Below are 20314 nucleotides of genomic sequence, written 5' to 3' on the forward strand. Positions count from 1 at the left end.
ATAGATCTGCTTGCTTCTGCCTTTGGAATGCCAGGATTAAAGGCATGCATCACCATGCCAGATATCTATTGTCTCCCTACTTATACCTTGGTTATCTTTCTCCATCAGCACATTGCCCATCTAACATCTTTTAATAGCTGCATGGCTACACAGAGGAAGGTTTCTCTGTCTAGTACTAAGAATGTTCTGGGGCAGGGCAGGCAGGCAGGTCTTTGTTGTGGTGATGCTTGCCCTGTGCATTGTAGAACGGTTAGCACCATGTCCTCCCTCCAGGGCTATATAAGAGACTGGCAATGAAGCAGCTTCTGGGAAGAACTGGAGAATCAGGGAACAGGGATGGGGAAGCCTTAATTTGTAACCTAGCCTTTTATTCTGCTGTTGTTTTTATATTGGTATATTTACCTTTTTTTTTTTTTTCCCAAAAAATTGTATGAAAAATTCCACTCTCAGGACTGTGAATCCCAGCTACTCTGGAGGCTGAGATAAGAAGGTTACTTGAGCCCAGGGGTTTGAGACCAGTGTGGGCAACATAGCAAGATCCTGTTTCAAAAATAAACAAACTCCCTTCAAGACCCCCCCCCCAACCCCCAAACAGAGCAAAGACAACAGAGATCAACATATCTTCCAGGCTGTCTCGTATAGTTTCCCATTGTAGACCCAACCCATAACCAGAGGGCTAACGGGATGAAGTTGAGAAATTTACTGACCTATTTTCTTCATCATCATTTCCTCATCAGAAAAGGTCTGCAGAGGTGCAAAGGGCAGTGCGTTATTTGTTATACTGAGTTGAGCTTCTGGCTGCGAGGATTTTAGGACACGAGGAATTTTCCAAGAAGACAAGCCAGTTGGGAAGTTTCTTCGTAGCTTTAGGAACGGCTGTGATAGAAGAAGGGACATATAACACATAGGAGGAAGCAATTTGAACGTTAGTTTCTTTGGGGATAACTTTATCATGCATTCTTAAGATGTACTTATATGTATGTGTGTTTATGTCTATGTGAGTTTATTTATACCACATCTGTGCCAGTGCCAGTGGAAGAGGGCATTGGGTCCCCTGGATCTAAAGATTTCGATGGTTGTGAGCCGCATGATGTGGGTGCTAGGAACCAAACCCAGGTCCTCTGCAAGAACAGTAACCACTCTTAACCACCGAGCCATCTCTCCAGTCCCATCACTGTTTCTTATATCCTACATCTATATTTCAAAATAAGAGAGCTGAATTTAGTACATTTTAAAATTCACTGTCTTTTAAACACAAATGAATATTGTATGGTATCTCCTTTATCCATCAATGAGCTACTCTAAATAAACTCTCTAATTAAATATTTATTTTTATTTTTAATTCTGTGTATGTGTGTAGGTATGCGCACATGAGGGCCATTGCCTACAAAGGGTGTCTGATCCCCCTGGGGCCAGAGTGACAGGCAGTTATGAGCCAACTGATGTGGGTGCTGGCAATTGAACTTGGGTCCTCTGAAAAAGCACAGCAGTACCCTCCTTCCATCTCTTCCTCCCTCCCTCCTCTCCTCAGGGTCTCTATGTATAGCTCCTGCTATGCTGGAACTCACAGAGGGAGCTGGAGAGATGGCTCAGAGGTTAAGAACACTGGCTGCTCTTCCAGAGGTCCTGAGTTCAATTCCCAGCAACCACATGGCGGCTCACAACCATCTATAATGAGATCTGGTGCCCTCTTCTGGCGTGCAGGCAAACATGCAGGCAGAACACTGTATACATAATAAATAAATAAATAAATAAATAAATAAATAAATAAATAAATAAATAAATAAATAAATAAATAAATAAAGTGGGCTTCCCACTTCAAATGATTAAACAAACAAACAAACAAAACAAAATAAAAAAACCTCACCGAGATTCAGCCTGTCTCTGCCTCCTGGGACTAAAGATGTGTGCCACGACAGCTGGCTTCCCAGACCTGTTCCCAACACTGAGCCATCTCGCTGGGCCTAGCTAACCTTTAGCCATGGAGGAACCAAGTCTCTAGACTTGTTCTCTGAGCACATTTGTCATTTCACTAACTTCTTGGATAAGCTAGGAGCACTGCAGGAGGTAAGATTTTAGCTCTGAGCTCTGACCTCTCGGCTTTCTCTTTTACATTGGTTCTGTGTTTCTTATTTTAATAAGACGGTTGGTTACATCTACAGGAGTACAATACCCCTGTTGTCTCTGACTAACCACTGTCAGGATGGGGAGACAAGGTAGGTAGGTCAAGGCTTAAGGAAACAGGCTTTGGAGTCTAAAGGAGCTAGGCTTAAATCTTAACTTTGGACACGCAATTTTGGCAAGTGATTTCATTGTTTTTGGAGGGTATGGTGGTTTGCATAAGAATGTCTCCCATAGGCTCATATATTTGAATGCTTAGTCACCAGGGAGTGGAACTGATTGGAAAGGTTAGGAGATGTGTCCTTGTTGGAGTAAGTGTGGCCTTGGGAAAGGACATGTGCTGCTGGGGATGGGCACTGAGGTTTAAAAACCCATGTCAGGCCCAGGCTCTCTCTTTCTGCTTGTAGATCAGGATGTAGCTCTCAGGTACTTCTCCAGCATCACACCTACCTGCCTGCCTGCCTGCTTGGGTGCCTGCCTGCCACCATTTTCCCTGCCATGATGACAATGGACTAAGCCTCAGAAATGATAAGCAACCCCCTAATTAAATGCTGTCTTTTATAAGAGTTGTCTTGGTCATGGTGTCTTTTCACAACAATGGAACAATGACCAAGAGGAGTACAAGTGATTTTTTTTTTTTTAATGTCTCAGGTAAAATCTCTAACAATCTTAGTTTCTATTCTTGTAAAATGCATGTAAATTCTTGGAGTCTTGTGAGGATTAATAAAACAATCTATGTAAAAGGTTTATCACAGTGTCATTTAGTAGGCGCTCAATAAACATCGTGACTAGTTCTACTACAGCTACTTAGAGTCCAGTTGTGTGGCGGCAGTACTATTGGAGATGGTAGTAAGAATACCAACTGTTAGCTGCCATTGCTGGCTGTGGCAGTTGGAACGTGATTGGCCCCCATGATCTCATAGGGAGTGGCATGATTAGGAGGTGTGGCTTTGTTAGAGTGGGCATGGTCTTGTTTGAGGAAGTGTGTCACTGTGGGAGTGGACTTTGAGGTTTCCTATGCTTAGGATACCATCCAGTGTCTCAGTCGACTTCCTATTGCCTGCAAAATATAGTACTTTAAGCTATTCCTCAGCACCATGTCCGCCTGCATGCTGCCATGCTCCCCGCCATGATAAATGGACTGAACCTCTGAAACTGAAAGCGAGTCACCCCAATTAAATCTTTTTCTTATATGAGTTGCTGTGGTCATGGTGTCTCTTCACAGCAATAAAAAAACTAAGACACTGCCATCTTCGGGATTCTCTGTTGGAGTGGTTCAACCCCTTAACAAATGTAACATCACTATGGTGATGCGCACTCTCTTGGTGTTTTGTTCATACATTCACTAGCTCAGGGGAAAAGACACAGAACCACTATGTTTGAAACCATCATCAATCTTTGTTGCATGTCACTGACTCTTTGTAATTGTATGCTGAAGTACAAACATATTCTGCTTAGGATCCACCTGGGCAACAGAACCATTGGCCAGGGAAGAAAAACGTGTTGCTACTTTTTTTTTCTAGTTCGTTTTTGTTTTGTTTTGTTTTCAGAATTAGAAAATAGTTTAGGGAAAAGTTGCCCAAATAACACCCTTTGTCATTAAAATCAGAATTGTGACAAGAACTTTAGATCGGGAAGAAAGAGGGGGTGAAACACATTATTTTCCTCTTGATGAGACAGACAAGGAGAAAAAGGAACAGGAAATGGGAAGCGCAAAGGGGCTCCAGCTGGGAAGGAATGCTGCTAATAGCCAAGGGAGGCAAGGTGTAGCAGCCGGCTCAAGGAGGAAAGGATGGAGAAGTGGAAATATGGGAGTGGGGGAGAAATAAATACAGGGCAATTTTGCTCAGTGCTGGTGATGGAGTCTTGGATTGTGCCCTCGATATATAGTCCAAAGAATGAAAGAATGAGCCAACTACCTCCATAAACCGCCTGTGAAACTCGCCTATCCATTTCAAAACCTGCAATACACTGGCCTACATTTCTCATTTCTAGGGGAGGTTATTTACTTCACTGAGCCCACTACAGAATTCTTTCTGTCTCTTAGTCAATATATCACCTTTGTACCTAAGTTGATCTTTAAAAGAAAGCCCACCGCAGAGAAACTTAAGAAGCCAGTGGGTCTTACCATAATACCTATTTTTCCTGCTGACACAGTCATGAGCCCTCTTAGTCTCGATATCGCTGCTGACAAAGCACACACCAGTTCAACCCACCAACAATGACTTCAGGTTCCAGAGGAGATAATAGGCAAATGAGCTTTTAAAAAGTTCAAAACGGTATACAGTCATCATAAAACACGAAGACTAAGTGTTGTGAATAGAATCCATTTCTGGCCAAAGCATCAAGAGCGAGTTCTTTAGTCTCTTGGTAGTTGATAATAAAGGAAAGGAAATTTGTCCTCCTCTTGCCTTTAGCCGCTCAACTAGGATTTCACTGTTGATTTTTCCAATGCCCCTATGCTTTGGCATTGACCACAGTCATTGCATTTTGGTATCCACTCCATCAAAATGATTTTTTGCAGCTAGAACCCATTGTACCACATCACTTTTTTTTTTTTTTTTTTTTTTTTGTACAGAGCAGCAATTGTTGCTTAAATGGCACAATGGTTGTGCCATTGCCTTGCCAAATCCTTTCCTTAGCTCCAGTCTAATACGTTTCTACACAGCTGGCTGGAGAGTTCTGATATACTACGGCTAGAATGATCAAGTCCATGAACTTGGGGAAGGGTGAGGAGTGGCATCTTTAGTTCATTAACAGCTGACAAAAATACAGCATTTAAAAAAGTGTGAATGTGGGCAACATATTTTGGTAATACTAGCAATAAATGTGACTCTGCCAAAAGAAATCACAGCCATTTTCATATCATACCTATTTAGTACCAATATCTTGAAATAAATTTTTGTTCATCACTTATGGCAAAATTACAGTGGTTATTAGAACGACTGCTAGGCTGTATTTAAAAAGCACACATTGCTCAATCACATTAAGACATTTTATAACTGTTTCATTATAATTGATTTCCTTTATAATGCAGTATCTTTTATTTTATGCATTTTAAACATTTTGAGGAAAGGTCTATAAACTTTTACTACACTGCCACATATGCTGCGCTCAAGGTGCTGGAAAGCTAAAAATGCTTTACTGTAGAATGTTCTGGCAAATCTGTTATTATTCATGTTACATTTATCCATCGTGTCAGTTAGGACCCCCTTTCCACTATGCTTGAGCATAATGAAGTGTTGTTTTAAATGTTCCTAGAGTGCTTCAATATCCAACTGCATTTCTAGCCCAGGAAAGGCGAAGAACACATTGCAGAAGCCATGTTGACTCAGTCAGACTTGCAAAAAAAGAGATTTCAATACACATAGTTGCATTTTGTCCTAAATCCCTATAGCCGCTGTTTTTCTGCCCTGCATGCCATCCTGGCTCCTACCTCTCTGAGACAGATCCAGAAGTGTATCTGTGTCTATCCCCTGCTGACACAGGGCATTAGGAAAGTCTGCTTTTCCTGATGCTGAAACCACTTTTTCCCCTTTCCTAGATGCACGGGAACTTTGTTTTCCTCTTGAAACTGTTCTTGCACAGTCTCCCTTCCTAGAGTAAGGAGGAAGGGTCCCTGAACTTTCCACTAAAACTTGAGAATGTTACAGCGCCATCTTCTTGGGGGAAAGACAACGAAGGGAGGCCCTTCCTCTTCAGACTCAGGAAAGCTACCAAAGGTACCCTTTCTACCCTTGACCCTTGTTCTGCCCTCCTGGACAACGACCCTGATGTACCGGGTCCATCACAAATATTCTTTCCATCCAACACCTACCAGGAGCTTAGGACATTTCAGTCCAGAGGCCAACTCAGGTGACATTCTGGTCATGACCTCTTCTCATATCCAGTGAATCCCCCACTTGCACACAATGTTATTGTGCATCTGCTCTGAGATGTCACTCACTACTGCTGCCTCTTAAGGTCTCTCTATCTGACCACAGCCTCAATACCTGTCCCCCGGCTTTTCTGATAAAATATGGTGCTAAACTTGTTCTAGCATGTCACCAGATGTTCAAGCCTATCAACAAATCTATTTTTTTTTCCTCCAGCTGAGATCCCATGTTGACCTTTACAAACATCATTTCACAATACTGGAAACATTCTTACCCACATTTTCTCCTTCTTTAACAACAATCTCTTTATGCTGCTGAGAACTTATCTTCCCTTTCCTAGATCAAGGGCAACTTTTCTTTTTTTTGCAAAGCTTTGTCTGGAATAACTTATAAATGAGTTGTGAAAGTTCTTTTTCACTACCCCTCACCCAGTTTCCTTAAGTGAACCCTTTTGAAATGCCAGAGTTAAAACTTAACTAAGATGAAAATGTATTAAAACTCAGTGGCGATAGGGTGGTATTAAGATGTGAGGCCTCTTAGAGGTCGATGAGGCCGAAGGACTCTCCCCTTGTGAATGGACTCAAATGCCTTTGTATTAGTTACTTTTCTCATCATTGTTACCAAACACCTTCCAAGAAGCAATAGAAAAGATGTATTTTGTTTGGCTCGCTGTTTAAAGATGCCTTCCGCGAGATAGCAGCGCTAAGATGTGCTGGTGGGAGTGGTCAGTGGGTATGGTGACAGAAACAGGAAACTTTGCTTACGTTTTGATGGCTCAGGAAGCAGAGATGGGACAGGAAGCAGGCAAGGCTACACGTTTCAAGGCCACCCGGAGACCTACTTCTTCCAACTAGTCTCGAACTCCTAAAGGATCTACAACTTTTCAAAACAGCATCGCCAGGTGGAGACCAAGTGTTCACACACATAAGCCTGTGGAGGCATTTTATATCGAAACCATACTACCTTATAAAAGAGACTTTAAACAGTATTCCACTCACTTCCCCTCTGAGTCAGTGAGTCATGTGAGGTCACAGGGTTCTCAGCAAGGAAGCCCACACAAGGTAATCTAATCTGTTAGAACTTCAAGTACTATACTGAATAAGTATGGGGAGAGCAAACAGCCTTGTCTCGTTCCTGATTTTAGTGGAATTGCTTTGAGTTTCTCTCCATTTAATTTGATGTTGACTGTTGGCTTGCTGTAAATTGACTTTATTATGTTTAGGTATGTTCCCTATATTCCTGATCACTCCAAGACTTTTATTATGAAGGCGTGTTGGATTTTGTCAAATGCCTTTTCTGCATCTAGTGAGATGATCATGTTTTTTTTTTTTCTTTGAGTTTGTTTATATGGTGTATTACATTGATGGACTTTCGTATGTTGAACCACCTTTGCATCCCTGGGATGAAGCCTACTTAATCATGGTGGATAATTGTTTTGATGTGTTCTTGGAGTCTGTTTGCCAGTATTTTAGCATCATTGTTTATGAGGGAGATTGGTCTATAGTTCTCTTTCTTTGTTGTATGGTAATCTAATCTGTTGGTGAGTTGCTTTTGGCCTAACCAGACTTCAGAACTATAAGAGAATAAATATCTGATCTCTAAGTCGCCCACTCTCCGGCACTCTGTTAAAGCATTATAAACAGACTAAGATGCCATATTTATAGTAAGACATAACAGTTCTACTTTAGTCATAGGCACAAGTACACACATACAAAGGATACAGTGAAGTCAGCAAAAGTATAAAAAAATTAAAGTCAATTAAATATTAATGAAGAAATGGCTAAATTTTTGTGCTATATTGATTCAATATAGTATTTCATAGCCATCAAGGCAAACCAGGGATATAATATATATCAACATGGGCCGGGTAGTGGTGGCACATGCCTTTAATTCCAGCACTCGGGAGGCAGAGCCAGGCAGATCTCTGTGAGTTCGAGGCCAGCCTGGGCTACAGAGTGAGTTCCAGGAAAGGTGCAAAGCTACACAGAGAAACCCTGTCTCGAAAAACAAAAAAAAAAAAAAAAAAAAACCAAAAAAAAAAAAAAAACTTGACAAAAATTTTAATGTTAAAACGTATTCTCTAAAATTGTGTTTATGTGTAGATGTGCAGCCTGTATGAGTATATTTGATATATGATCCCATGTCAGCCAGATGAGGGAGTCAGATCCCTTAAGTCACAGGTGGCTGGGCCCTGGGGACAAAACCCAGGCCCTCTGTAAGGGCAGTAAGTGCTCTTAACTGCTGAGCCATCTCTCCAGGATCTGTTGAAACTTCTTTTTTTTTTTTTTTTGGTTTTTCGAGACAGGGTTTCTCTGTGTAGCTTTGCGCCTTTTCCTGGAACTCACTTGGTAGCCCAGGCTGGCCTCGAACTCACAGAGATCCGCCTGCCTCTGCCTCCCGAGTGCTGGGATTAAAGGCGTGCGCCACCACCGTCCCGGCTCTGTTGAAACTTCTTAATGTGCATATAAAATGCTAGAAATAAGTTTTAGGTAACACATTCAACATAATATTTAAGAATTATTTCTTGGAAATTTTTAAAAGTTATATATAATTAAACTAGATAAACTGGTTTATTCTGGAAACATTTCCCAATAACTGACTTCTCTCTCTCTATGGAACAATAACTTTCCTTGAGAGTGCCTTATATGATTAAGATAAGTTCCTCTAGAAAGAAGGCGAGGTCCTCAACACACCCAAGGCTGTTTCAAACAAGGAAGATTAACTGTAGGATAAGACTGGTGTGACTCAGAGCTCAGATATATTTTACTCTCAGACTACTACTGTCCTTGAGTCCATTCACCTCCCTAAAATCATTCTCAGTGACCTGCTCCTCCCCCTTTATCAGTAGTTTTGATTCTACACTCTTTTGATCTGTAGTCTGAAAATAGTAAATGGAAAAGTTGCAGAAATAAACCATATACAGTTTTAAATTGCAAACCATAATGAGTAACGAAGTTTCCCATTACCTTAACTCGTCCAGCTGGCCCACTGATAACTGTGTGGACAGCCAGGTTATCAAACAGACTGTCGGCCATATGGCAGCTGTTTTGTGCAGTTCAGAGAATGATCTATAGGACCTGTTCTTTTGGTTTTCAATGAGTGACTTTATTAAGTAGATAGGGAGCAAAAGGTAAAAGAATAAATAGTGAGTAGTAAAGAGACAGATGGCAAAACATTATCAAACCGGGCACTGGAGTAGCCCGATTGAGAAAACAAACAAAAAGTAATGTCATCAAATCAGGTGGCTTACAAACCCCTATGAGGAAGAACTGGGGAATCCCCTTCAAACAGGGAGCTAGAATTCCAGATTGAGAGAGTCTTGGACAAAGCAGAATATCTGCTGGGTAACATTTTCAAGAAAAAGAACAAATAGCAAGCAGCAGGCAGAGAACATCAAATCAAGTGCTTACGAACACCCAGCGGAGATCAACTGGCCAAAGGGTCAGCAATCCTCCACAGAGAGGAAGAATCCATCTTCTCTCCACGGATGAGCTCCAGCACCGCCGCACCTCTTCCTAGTCTCACTGTAAGCGGTTTTATATTATAGCATAAACAACAGTAACCTGGGTTGGGAATGGCTTATCGTCTAACCGTGTTTACTTCGGGGCTGTTCTTCCCTCTCCCTGTCACAGAGGTGGGGGAGACAACCTTGCCTCCAGAGCCAGCCTCTCAGTGAGCACAAATAGCACATGACAGCTTACCAATATAATGTACATCACAACAGTGCTTATGTTTAAATAACTTACGTTTTCTAATAATGGCCCTAAAGTTTGAGAGAAGTCAGCCAGGCAGTTTGGATGTGCCAAAGAAATTAGTATTTCCTTTAAATGAAAGGTTACAGTTCCTACCTTAATAAGGAAAGAAAAACAAAACCAAACAAATGTTGAGGTTGCTAGGATCTATAATAAAAACAAATGATCCATGAAACTGTGAAGAAGTAAAAAGAAATTCATCCTTCTTTTACTGTAGCATCTCAAGCCACAAAAGTAATGGGCACAGAGTGACGTGTGTGGCAGGTACTTAAGCTAGAAAGGGCATTATAGACATCAGTACCACGCACAGGTTCAGATGTCTATTGGGCATTTAGGAAAATACACTTTGCAGAGGAGGGGAACTATTGCAGTCTTCTAAAATTTCCAACATCTCCCACTTCCTTCTCATCTGGGAAGAGGGCATAAGCAGGGAACACAAATAAACCTTCTAGTTTTACTTGCTTTTAGTTGACTGTGAGAACATCACTAATTTTGGAGGTCACACACCTGAGCTTTGCTATAGATGACACCTCTGACTGAGGCTACTCAACAGGCTAAAACAAGGGTTTTGTTGTTTTTTTTTTTTTTTAAGTAGAACATTTGAAAACTTCAGATATATTCAAAATGTGGATCATCTAACACAAAGCATGTCATTTGCTGCTTAATTTTCTTTAAAACTAAAAGCAGACATATAAGAAATATTTGGTTTATAAGCGTCCACCCTATGGCCCAAGAGCCACATGCAGCCCAAGATGGCTATGAATGCAGATAATACCAAAACCAAATACTTATTTAAAACATTGTGAGATTTTTTTATCACACACACACACACACACACACACACACACACACACACGGTTTATTTTTATTTTTGAATTATGTGTGTAGGCATGTGCAAGTGAGTAAGGGGCCCAAAAAAGCAGAGGTATCAGATTCCTGGAGCTAGAGTTTAGGTGGCTATAAGCCATGAACATGGGTGCTAGAGATTGAACCCAGGTCCTCCGTAAGAGCAGAGGTGCTCCCAATCACTGAGGATCTCTCCAGCTCTGTTATGTGTGTTTCTGCAATACGTTTTTAAAGCTTCATAGGAGAGTTCTTGAACAAGAACTCTATAGATGACAATGTCATGCAAAATAAATGTATGCTTTTGCAACTGCTGGCCCCAGCTTGGACACCCCCGGATTTAATGTATGCCCAAGACATTCTTTGTCCAGTGTAGCCCACAAGTTTGGCTATAGCTGATCTAAAGAATCACAATATTTAGTAAACAAAGGTTCTCGTTATGATAAGGACATTCTGGCGTGAAAAAAGGAGGCATGCTGAGAGATGGAGATAGTATTGAGCCTGGATATATCTCAGCACAGTCTTTCTGCTCACTGTGGTCCTTCTTTCCTTTCCAATGAGTCCTTCCACATACCTGGTTTCCCTAAGACAGGCCTGAGACAACAGTCTGTCTTCTTAAAGCATCGGCCCCTGAAACCCGAGTTACTGAATTCTCTCTTTCCTGACTCCCTCTTGTCTGTAATAAACTTGTATGCCTCTTCTGTTCATCTTTTTACTGTTTCAGAAGGCTCGAGTACCAAACATTCAGAGGGTGCATGTCCATGTCACCTGGGGAGCTTAAAGACAAAAGAGCTACCTGAACCCCACCATGAGGTTTGGGCTTCCTTACATGCAAAAGTCCTCCCAGATAACTAATATGAAACCTGGTCTAAAATTTGCAGGGTTTTGTCTTAGTCTGGCCAAACACCTTAGGTTAGGCTTTTATACTTTTTCTTAGAGTCACTCATGTAACTCCTTGTAAAGTCCAGTGTTAGCAAAAGCACCCCACTAAGTCAGTTCAGTCGGAACCCCCACTTGATATCTGATCACCTTTGATATCTGAACAAGATCCTCTTCTACTCCTTATCAGGGGATGTCTGATCATCCTGGCCCGTCTTTAGCAGAAATCATGTAATATCAATTTAGCTGGTATTGCTTCTATACCTGCTGTTTTCTGTCATTTTCTACCCACAGACCACATTATCAGAATGTCTGAAATAAAATATTAGTGACATCAAATGGCCAGGGTAATGAGAACATGAAACCCACCATTGCTGGTGGGAATATGAACTCATATAGCTGCCCTGGAAAACAGCTTAGCAATTCTTAGAAGTGTGCACATATCATATGAGCCAGCAGCTGCACCTTTGAAAACACACACACACACACACACACACACACACACACACACACACACACAAAAGCACGCACGCACGCACGCACGAAGTATATATCAGACATCAGTGCAAGCCTGTGAATCAATCCTTCTCCCTAGGATAAGGGGTGTGTGTGTGACTACAGTATTCCTACCTTTGACAAAAAGAAGGAAGTAGGCAGGGCTTTCGAGGAAAACACAGACACTGACCAGTGAGATGGCTCAGGTGGAACAGGCACACAATGCCTGCCTGATGACCTGAGTTTGATCCCTGGGACCTACACCATAGAAGGAATAAACTGACTTCTGAGAACACAGATATATCTCTGTAGGAAATTTGAATGGATTTTTAGGGAGGAAATGACCACTTCTAAGAAAGGCTTTGGGCTGGCAAGATGGTTCAGTGGGTAAAGGTGCTTGCTGCACAAGTCCAGCAACCTGAGTTCAATTCCTGAGCCTACAGGAAGATGAAAGGAGAGACTTCTACACCCATGTCCACACAAATATCACACACTGAGTTCAATTCCCAGAACCTACAGAAAGATGAAAGGTGAGACTTCTACATGCATGTCCATCCACACAAACATCACACACTGAGTTCAATTCCCAGAACCTACAAAAAAATGAGACTTCTACATGTATGTCCACACAAACATCACACACTCATACACAATAATTAATTTAAAAAATAAAAACCTTTTTATTAGTTTTTAAATTTTGAGACAGGATCTCACTAACTAGCTTTGGCTAGTCTGAAACTTACTGTGTAGACTAGACTAGCCTTGAACTTGCAGGAATCCTCCTGCCTCTGTCTCTCAAGTACTGGATTTATAGCTGTGTACCACCATGCCTAGGTATAAGAAAGTTTTTGATGATGTTTGCATAAATAAATGTCAGTGGTCTTTACATTTTCTTCATGGACATAAACCTCCATAGAAGTGGGATTATGGCAGTCAAATTTCCAAGAGGCTGCTGGTTCTTCTTGGGCAAGGGAATCTCCTAGAAAGCTAAATTTCAGATGTCTTCATCTTAAAAAAAAAAAAAAAAAAAAAAAAAAAAAAAAAAAAAGGCCAGGCTGATGGTACATGCATTTAATACGAGCACTTGAAGGCGGAGGCAGGTGGAGTTCTGTGAGCTCAAGGCAGCCTAATCTACATGGTAAGTCCCAGGACAGCCAGGGCTCTAGAGTGAGACCCTGTTTAAAAGAGGAGGAAAAATGATTCTAACAATGCTGGGGGTCCAGATAGGTCCTAACCACAGTAGGGGTGTACCACAGGTGACTGTTTAGTTAGGGTTTCTATTGCTGTGAAGAGACACCATGACCACAGTAACTCCTATAAAGGAAAACATTTAATTGGGGATGGCTTATAGTTTCAGGGGTTTAGTCCATTATCTTCATAGAGGGAAACATTAGGCAGCATGCAGGCAGACATGGTGCTGGAGAAGGAGCTGAGAGTTCTGCAGTTTGACCTGCACTGGCTGAGACCTCAAAGCCTGCCCCCAAAGTGACACACTTCCTCCAGCAAGGCCGCAACTACTCTAACAAAGCCACACCTCCTAATAGTGCCACTCTCTATGGGCCAAGCATTCAAACACCAGCGTCTATGGGGGCTATTCCTGTTCAAACCACCACACTAGCCCTTCACAACCAAGGGCATATGGATTGTTTCCACTTCTGGCTGCTATGAATATCTGTGTGCAAGTTTGGAACTCACATTTTTTCCCATATTGTACACATGATATTTTTCTTACATGTTCAGAAACATTGTCATACAGCACTAAGATCAATCTGTCTTTCCATGTTTTATGCCCTGCTTCCTCCTTCATATGAACACTCTTATGCTTTAGAGCCATTATTAAGCAAAATATGGGTTTATGCAAACACAGGCACTACAATGCAAAAGTCAGATCTAATGAATGGGTAGCATATACTTCATATATACAGGTAGCTGGACAGAGAAGTGACTCATGTCATGGATTGGGCAGATTATTATGTTATTCAGAATAACATGCAACTAAAACTGAGTTGTTAATTTCTGAAATTTTCCATTTAATATTTTCAGACCATAGTTAACTGCAGGTAGCTAAAATTATGGAAAGTTAAACCACGAAAATCCTGGTTGGGAAAGCTTATTTAAGCCTTTAAATGTGTTCACTTAACCAGCTACATACTTGCTATTTATACAAAATAAGCTCCTCATTATTATTAATATGTATTTTTAATTTTGATTCTCAAGGCTAGCCACTGAATCTAAAAGGTAGAAGAAAAAATATTTTACCCATCTCTTACAGCAGAATTCTACTCAGCACCAAATGGACTCTGCTACTAAATGATTCCGTTTCCCCAACATTGTTGAAATAAAATTATACAGCTAGAAAAGAGATCAGTTGTAGGTAGGAATTAAGGACCAGGGAGGGAAGTAAGGGTACTGTGAGATTATAAGAGGACAACAAAGACCTTTGTATTGCTGGGAATTCTTTTTAGCTTGACTGGAGTACTGCAAACACAAATAAGGATGTGATGAAACTCTACAGAACTACACATATATACATAAGCAAACTGATGATCTGAGACAAATGGGTGGATCACACTCACGACAATTGCCTGAATGTGATATTGTACTCTATCTAGTTAGTAATGTGAGGGCAAACTCGTTAAAGAGTATGTGGGGCTCTATATTTCTTTTTGTAGTTAAATTTTGTATTTGCACGTGTGTGCGCGTGTGCCTGTGTGCACGTCACCTGTGTACAGGTGCCTGCTGAGAGCAGGAGAGAGAACAGGCTCCCCTGGAGCTGGAGTTGCAGATTCCAGTAAACTGCCCAGTGTTGACTGCTGGGAACCAAGCCCAGAAGAGCAGTGCACGCTCTTAACCATGAGCCATCTCTCTAGACTCATCTCGATTTCTCCTTCTCCTTCCTCCTCTATCTCTTCTTCTTCATCAGTGTCTCTATGTTGGCTGTCTTGGAACTCACTCTGTAGACCAGGCTGGCCTCAAACTCAGTGATCTGCCTGCCTCTGCCTCTCAAGTGCTGAGATTAAAGACATGTGAAGCCATGCCTGGCTTTATTTCTTCTTAAAACTGCAGGGAGAGCTACATTTATTTGAAATGAATGTTGAGAAACTGTCATGCCTTCGAAAGAAATTAAGCAAATTATGGCTTTAAAAATTCCAGGAATTGGTGTGGCTTATGAGAATTCAACAATTCAGAAGAACTCAATGGTAAAAATTTAAGATTGTATCTATGGCAAATAATTTGTGCCTGTTACGTGAACACGAATAAGAAGCATCCAATATGAAGCGTTGATCTTCACAGCTACTGAAACTGAACTTTTCTCTCCCCCCCAGGTCTCGGGCTCTCTGTTCTAGCCTCTAGGAGTTCCTAACAATGCCTTAATTTTCTAGAAGAAGAACAGTGACTGGTCCAAAAGATGACTAAACAAACCAAACTTCTGGAGTGCACTGTTAAATTACTAGACCACTACCTTCCACCAGCCTGAAAGGAAAGAACGTTATAAGGCAGTATTTGAAAGCTACAGATAGATTTCTCAAGTCTGCTGCAACCTACTTACCTCATTATCTCCACCAATGTACTTGGTAAATGTACTTATTTAAGACTTTCTTCTGTGACGACAAAAGTTCATGTAATCTCTTCCACAGTGGAACATGTCCTTTAAAACTACTTGAACCCATCTTTGAAGGCTATCGTTACCCATATTTGGGTCAGAATACACTATCATTTGATTTTCTTTGGAATAAGAACCTGGTCTTACCTTAATACCTACAAGGTTATGAGGAAAAAGTCACCCACTCCCACATAGCATTATACAGTTCTATGCCAGTGGTTCTCCAATGGATGAATTTGCCTCCAGGAGACTACTGGCAATCTCTGGAGATATTTTTAGCAGCCCAAATTCATAACCTTGGTATCTTATGATGCTAGAGGTGACACTAAATCTTTTACAACACAAAGGACAGTTCCCTACAATAAAGAATGAGCTGGCTATAAATGCCATCAGTGCCACAGTTGAGAAACCCTGGTCTAGCCGTTAGGAAAGAAATCCATACAGTGTAGGCCCAAGACAGCTAATGCACAATGATCCTGAGAGAAGATTACAGTTTCCAGAGAGGATTTTTATGATTATTGGTCTTGGCATCTGAGTGGAAAAAAAAAAAAAAAGAGTGGGAAACAGATGTATTTATATATGCAAAAAAAATCTGTCATTTCTATACTGATGAAGATAAATGTTTTCTACAAGCCCATGTTTTGATAAACAAAAGGAACATTAGTTGGGACTATGGGTAATCCTTTGGGCAACAGATATATAGGAAAGGGCAGAAATCTGTGATTAATTTCTATAATGGAGAAGTTTCTTAAATTTGAGAAGCCAAAGGTCCATAACATGATACAGATATGCCATTGGAGAACATTATATATCTCTGTAAAATCATCATACCAGCTATTCTTATATTTTTTTTAATCAAGCAGAGTATTTCTCTATCTTTATACTTTTATTTACACATCTCCTTGGCCTTACTCTCTACCTGAACCTAAGCCACCCTGCTGTGGATATTGATGGATTCACAACCCCCAGGGTTGGGCGTGTTTGCGCATGCCCGGTGGACCTAGACACTTCTGCCTAGCCAGTTCCAGGTCAAAATAGCCATTTCCAGGTCAAGGCGCCTCGGGCGTGACCAGGATCCGTGACTTTGCATGGTTGCGTAAGAGCGCGCAATGCAACCATGTGATCTGCGCATGCGTGGAATAGTTACGTCCGTCGACCTGTGTACGCGCCTTTATCCTTTATAAGCCAGCGCCATATTCCCAGCTCCTCCTCCTTCTTCTCCACACACATGTCTCTTCCACAGGCCTGAGCACTCATCTGTCCCTTTTATCTTAATAAAACTCTTGTTAGTGGATTCTGTCCTGTTTTGTGACATTTCCTTGCAGGGTAAGAGCACCGCTAAATAACTAACAGATATCGTTCTGTATAAATAAAATAAATGATTGGCCAGTAGCCAGGCAGGAAGTATAGGTGGGACAAACAGAGAAGAGAATTCTGGGAACAGGAAGGCTGAGTCAGGAGACGCTGCCAGCCGCCACCATGAGTAGCAACATGTAAGATACCGGTAAGCCACGAGTCACGTGGCAACTTATAGACTAATAGACATGGGTTAATTTAAGATAGAAAAACTAGATAACAAGAAGCCTGCCACAGCCATACAGTTTGTAAGCAATATAAGTCTCTGCGTGTTTACTCGGTTGGGTCTGAGCAGCTGCTGGACTGGCGGGTGAGAGAGATTTGTCCTGACTATGGGCCAGGCAGGACTGGAGAAAACTTCAGCTACACCACCCCTTCTTTGGACAGTCAGGTCAAGATTCACCTCCTATAAGCCTATCTGCCCATACTACTTCCTCAATGGTAGCAATATTCTGTTTCCTCATTCCTAATATTCATTTTTTAAAAACACACATGTCCCATCTTCCCAATTAAAAACAGAATTTTACTGGTGTCAGGGACCCTGTTGTCTCCAAGACTTGCCACTATGTACTGTAGTGACTAGCTGTTCTGTCTATGACCTTGAAGTACTGCGCCTAGAGATGTAGCAGGTAACTGTCCTACCTACCTATGACCTTGAAGTACCTGCCCTGGGGCGTTGCTCAGGTTACCCTTAAGACCTCAGTTGCACGCACATAGGCCACTCTCTTTTCTCCCTTGTGGGCTTGGATGCTGAGATGAACCAGGTGGAAGAACAGCGTGGGACTGTAACTTGGCCTTCCAGGACCATACGCTAAATCTCCCATGCTGGAGTGAGTCTTCCTCCCTAATAAATTCCTTCATCCTTTTTAGCAGACTCTGTGGATTTCTCGTAATAACGTACTTTACATAAAGACACCTTTATTCCCTTCCTCTCCGTGTTACTGGCCACGGGTTTTACCTGTACCAAAAGCTAGTGTTTACTAAGCCTTTACCACGTGCAAGAATCTGTTCTAAGTATATAATACCTAATACCTAATTTAAGCCACAGCTCTCCCCCTTTGCAAGCACTGGGTGTTGTTTCTGAATTCTTCATTTGCAACTGAAGCCACTAATACAGAATTCAGAGGGTTCATAGAAAGAATGAAAATCACAGATATAAAATACTGTCCCGTCTATAGTAAGCTCTTAGTAGATGCCAGACTTTCTGTTTATCTTTGAACAGGGACTATATTTAGCCTAGGCTTACACTTCTCTACCTAGTTTGTTTTGAGATAGGGTCTTACCCCAGGCTGGCCTAGAACTCTCAACCTTCCTGCTTCTGTCTCTAGAGTGGGAGATTACAGGTATGTGCCATTGTCGTGACTCATTTCTCTACTCTGTCACTTTCTATCACTGTGATTAAATGCCTCTAAGGCTCTCAACCTTCAATAGCACTACATAATCCCAAGGGCTAAACTCCCAAATTCTCTAAAATAGTATCATTTCCTGTTTGTTACAGAACCCCTCTTTTCCTCTTAGATTCTAAAACTGGTATCCAAAGAGCCTCTCTACCCCATAGTGATCCCCACCATCGCTCTCTCCTCTGAACTCAGGGGTACACTGTGAACCCCTTAGGACTTGTTCCACAACTAAATGGCATGTGGTTAGGTAGATGTAGTTGTAAAATCTTGAGAACAAACTTTTTGACCATTCATGTTTTAGTCCATATTACATTTGCTATATATAGCACACAGTGCCTCATGCAGGACAGCAAGGACATTTACTGAAAGCTGAGTGGACTCTGGGCTCTTCTAAGGGCCTTCCATGAACATATGAATTCATTTAGTCTTCACAACTACCCCATAATTGGTACTGTCAGTTTTTTCCATTTTACAGATCAGAAAACTGAGACTCAAAGAGTAACTAGCTAAGGTTACACCACAGAGCCTGGGCACTATATCCAAGCAGCTAGCCATCAGAATCTACTTTATTAACCACCATGCTAGTCAAAATTAGTAAAATATGCTAATTTGTATAAAAAAAACCTATTCAGAACTATAAATGGACAAATCCAAACAAAATACCTCTATGGTATCTCCAACGAAGGAGAAGCAATGGTAGCTTTTGTCAAAGCTACCTCCTAATCCTTTGTATGAAATCTTTACATCTCAAGATTAAGCTGCTACTTGTTAAGATGTTTATAAAAATTAAGTGAGATCAGAAGCTGGAAGAGCACCAAAGAACAGGTAGGGTTACATAAACAGTGGATCAAATTGAAAAAAACCCAGACAATTTTCTTTGCTACATTATTATTAAGCAACAATTACAAAACAGTATTAAATAATAATCATGAGAACCTACAGCTAATCCTTTGTGACAACACACTAACATAACTTTACTAATTTACTGAAGACCCAAGACTTGTAAAACAATCAAATAACATTAATTAGCTATAATGTGAGACAAAGAGGTGCCGCCTCCAGGCATTCGACTAAAGAAACAGAAGAGCCTTTGATTCCTTGCAGTAAATGCAAAGGAAATATAAAAGCGAAACAATAAAGTCCCAAGGAACTACTTATACCCACAACCACAAGTGTATCCAAATGTATGAAAGGTCTGTGAAGCATGCTGTAAGAGGCCAAAGGACTATATGACAGGAAAGGAAAGTGTGGCAATGATAGTCCTGACACAAGAACTTCAAATGAGTCAACAGTCTGTGTGGATACAAAGGCCAAAAATAAACTCAAATGTAGATTTTTGTCAAGCTTTAAGTTCATTGAAGATGGACCCTTTCCCTCATCAATAGCTTGTAAAACCAGGAATGAATACTGCAGGATTTTGATTTCTATTCCCAAAATAATGGGATCCGGGTCTTATCTGGCTTGAGATTTGTCAGCTGCCCAACAAAATAGATTACTATCTAGTTGGAGGTTTTCCAGTTCACCGCCACCACCGCCACCACCACCGCCACCACCACCGCCACCACCACCGCCACTGCAAAGGCATCAAATTTCCTTTCCCTTAAAAGTTAATCCAAACCAATTTATCAATCACCAGAGCAGGAAAACACCCTCCAGGAAAGCTGTCTATTTCAGGCACCTGAAGAAATAGCATAAAGTCTAGCTAAAAATGTAGACTGGCACAGTGGTTCTTTCGGCCATTGTCCACTCTGGTAAGAGTGTCTTCTGTTATTTCGTAATACAGTTTATCTTCTGCACTGTGCTATGTGTCTGTCTAATTCCAAGATGAGAAAGTCCAAGGGAGCCACGGGAGGCCAGAGAGATGCAGGTGAGACAAGAGGCGGGCCTCAGTTCAAGTTTGAGGAAGGGGGCTAGAACGGGCTCTTGGGCTCCCCAGAGTCTAAGGTAGGTCCCTCCAAAGGGGCCGCTCAGGTCCTAGCAGTTAGATAA

The 20314-nt window shown here is 41.4% G+C and overlaps 1 protein-coding gene across 2 annotated transcripts in view; it reads right to left on the reverse strand.

Moving 5' to 3' along the window:
* Acadsb (acyl-CoA dehydrogenase short/branched chain) overlaps nt 1-20314 on the reverse strand; it is a 41383-nt gene that overhangs the window by 20035 nt on the left and 1034 nt on the right. The window contains exon 2 of one of the 2 annotated variants that reach the window (XM_028868408.2): nt 708-864. In XM_028868408.2, coding sequence (XP_028724241.1) covers nt 708-864 — 157 coding nt within the window. Of the gene's footprint in view, nt 1-707; nt 877-20314 lie in introns of both variants that reach the window. The other variant, XM_028868400.2, reaches the window with a different exon arrangement.

This window comes from Peromyscus leucopus, chromosome 1 (assembly GCF_004664715.2).
Source record: "Peromyscus leucopus breed LL Stock chromosome 1, UCI_PerLeu_2.1, whole genome shotgun sequence".
Classification (NCBI taxonomy): Eukaryota; Metazoa; Chordata; class Mammalia; order Rodentia; family Cricetidae; genus Peromyscus; species Peromyscus leucopus.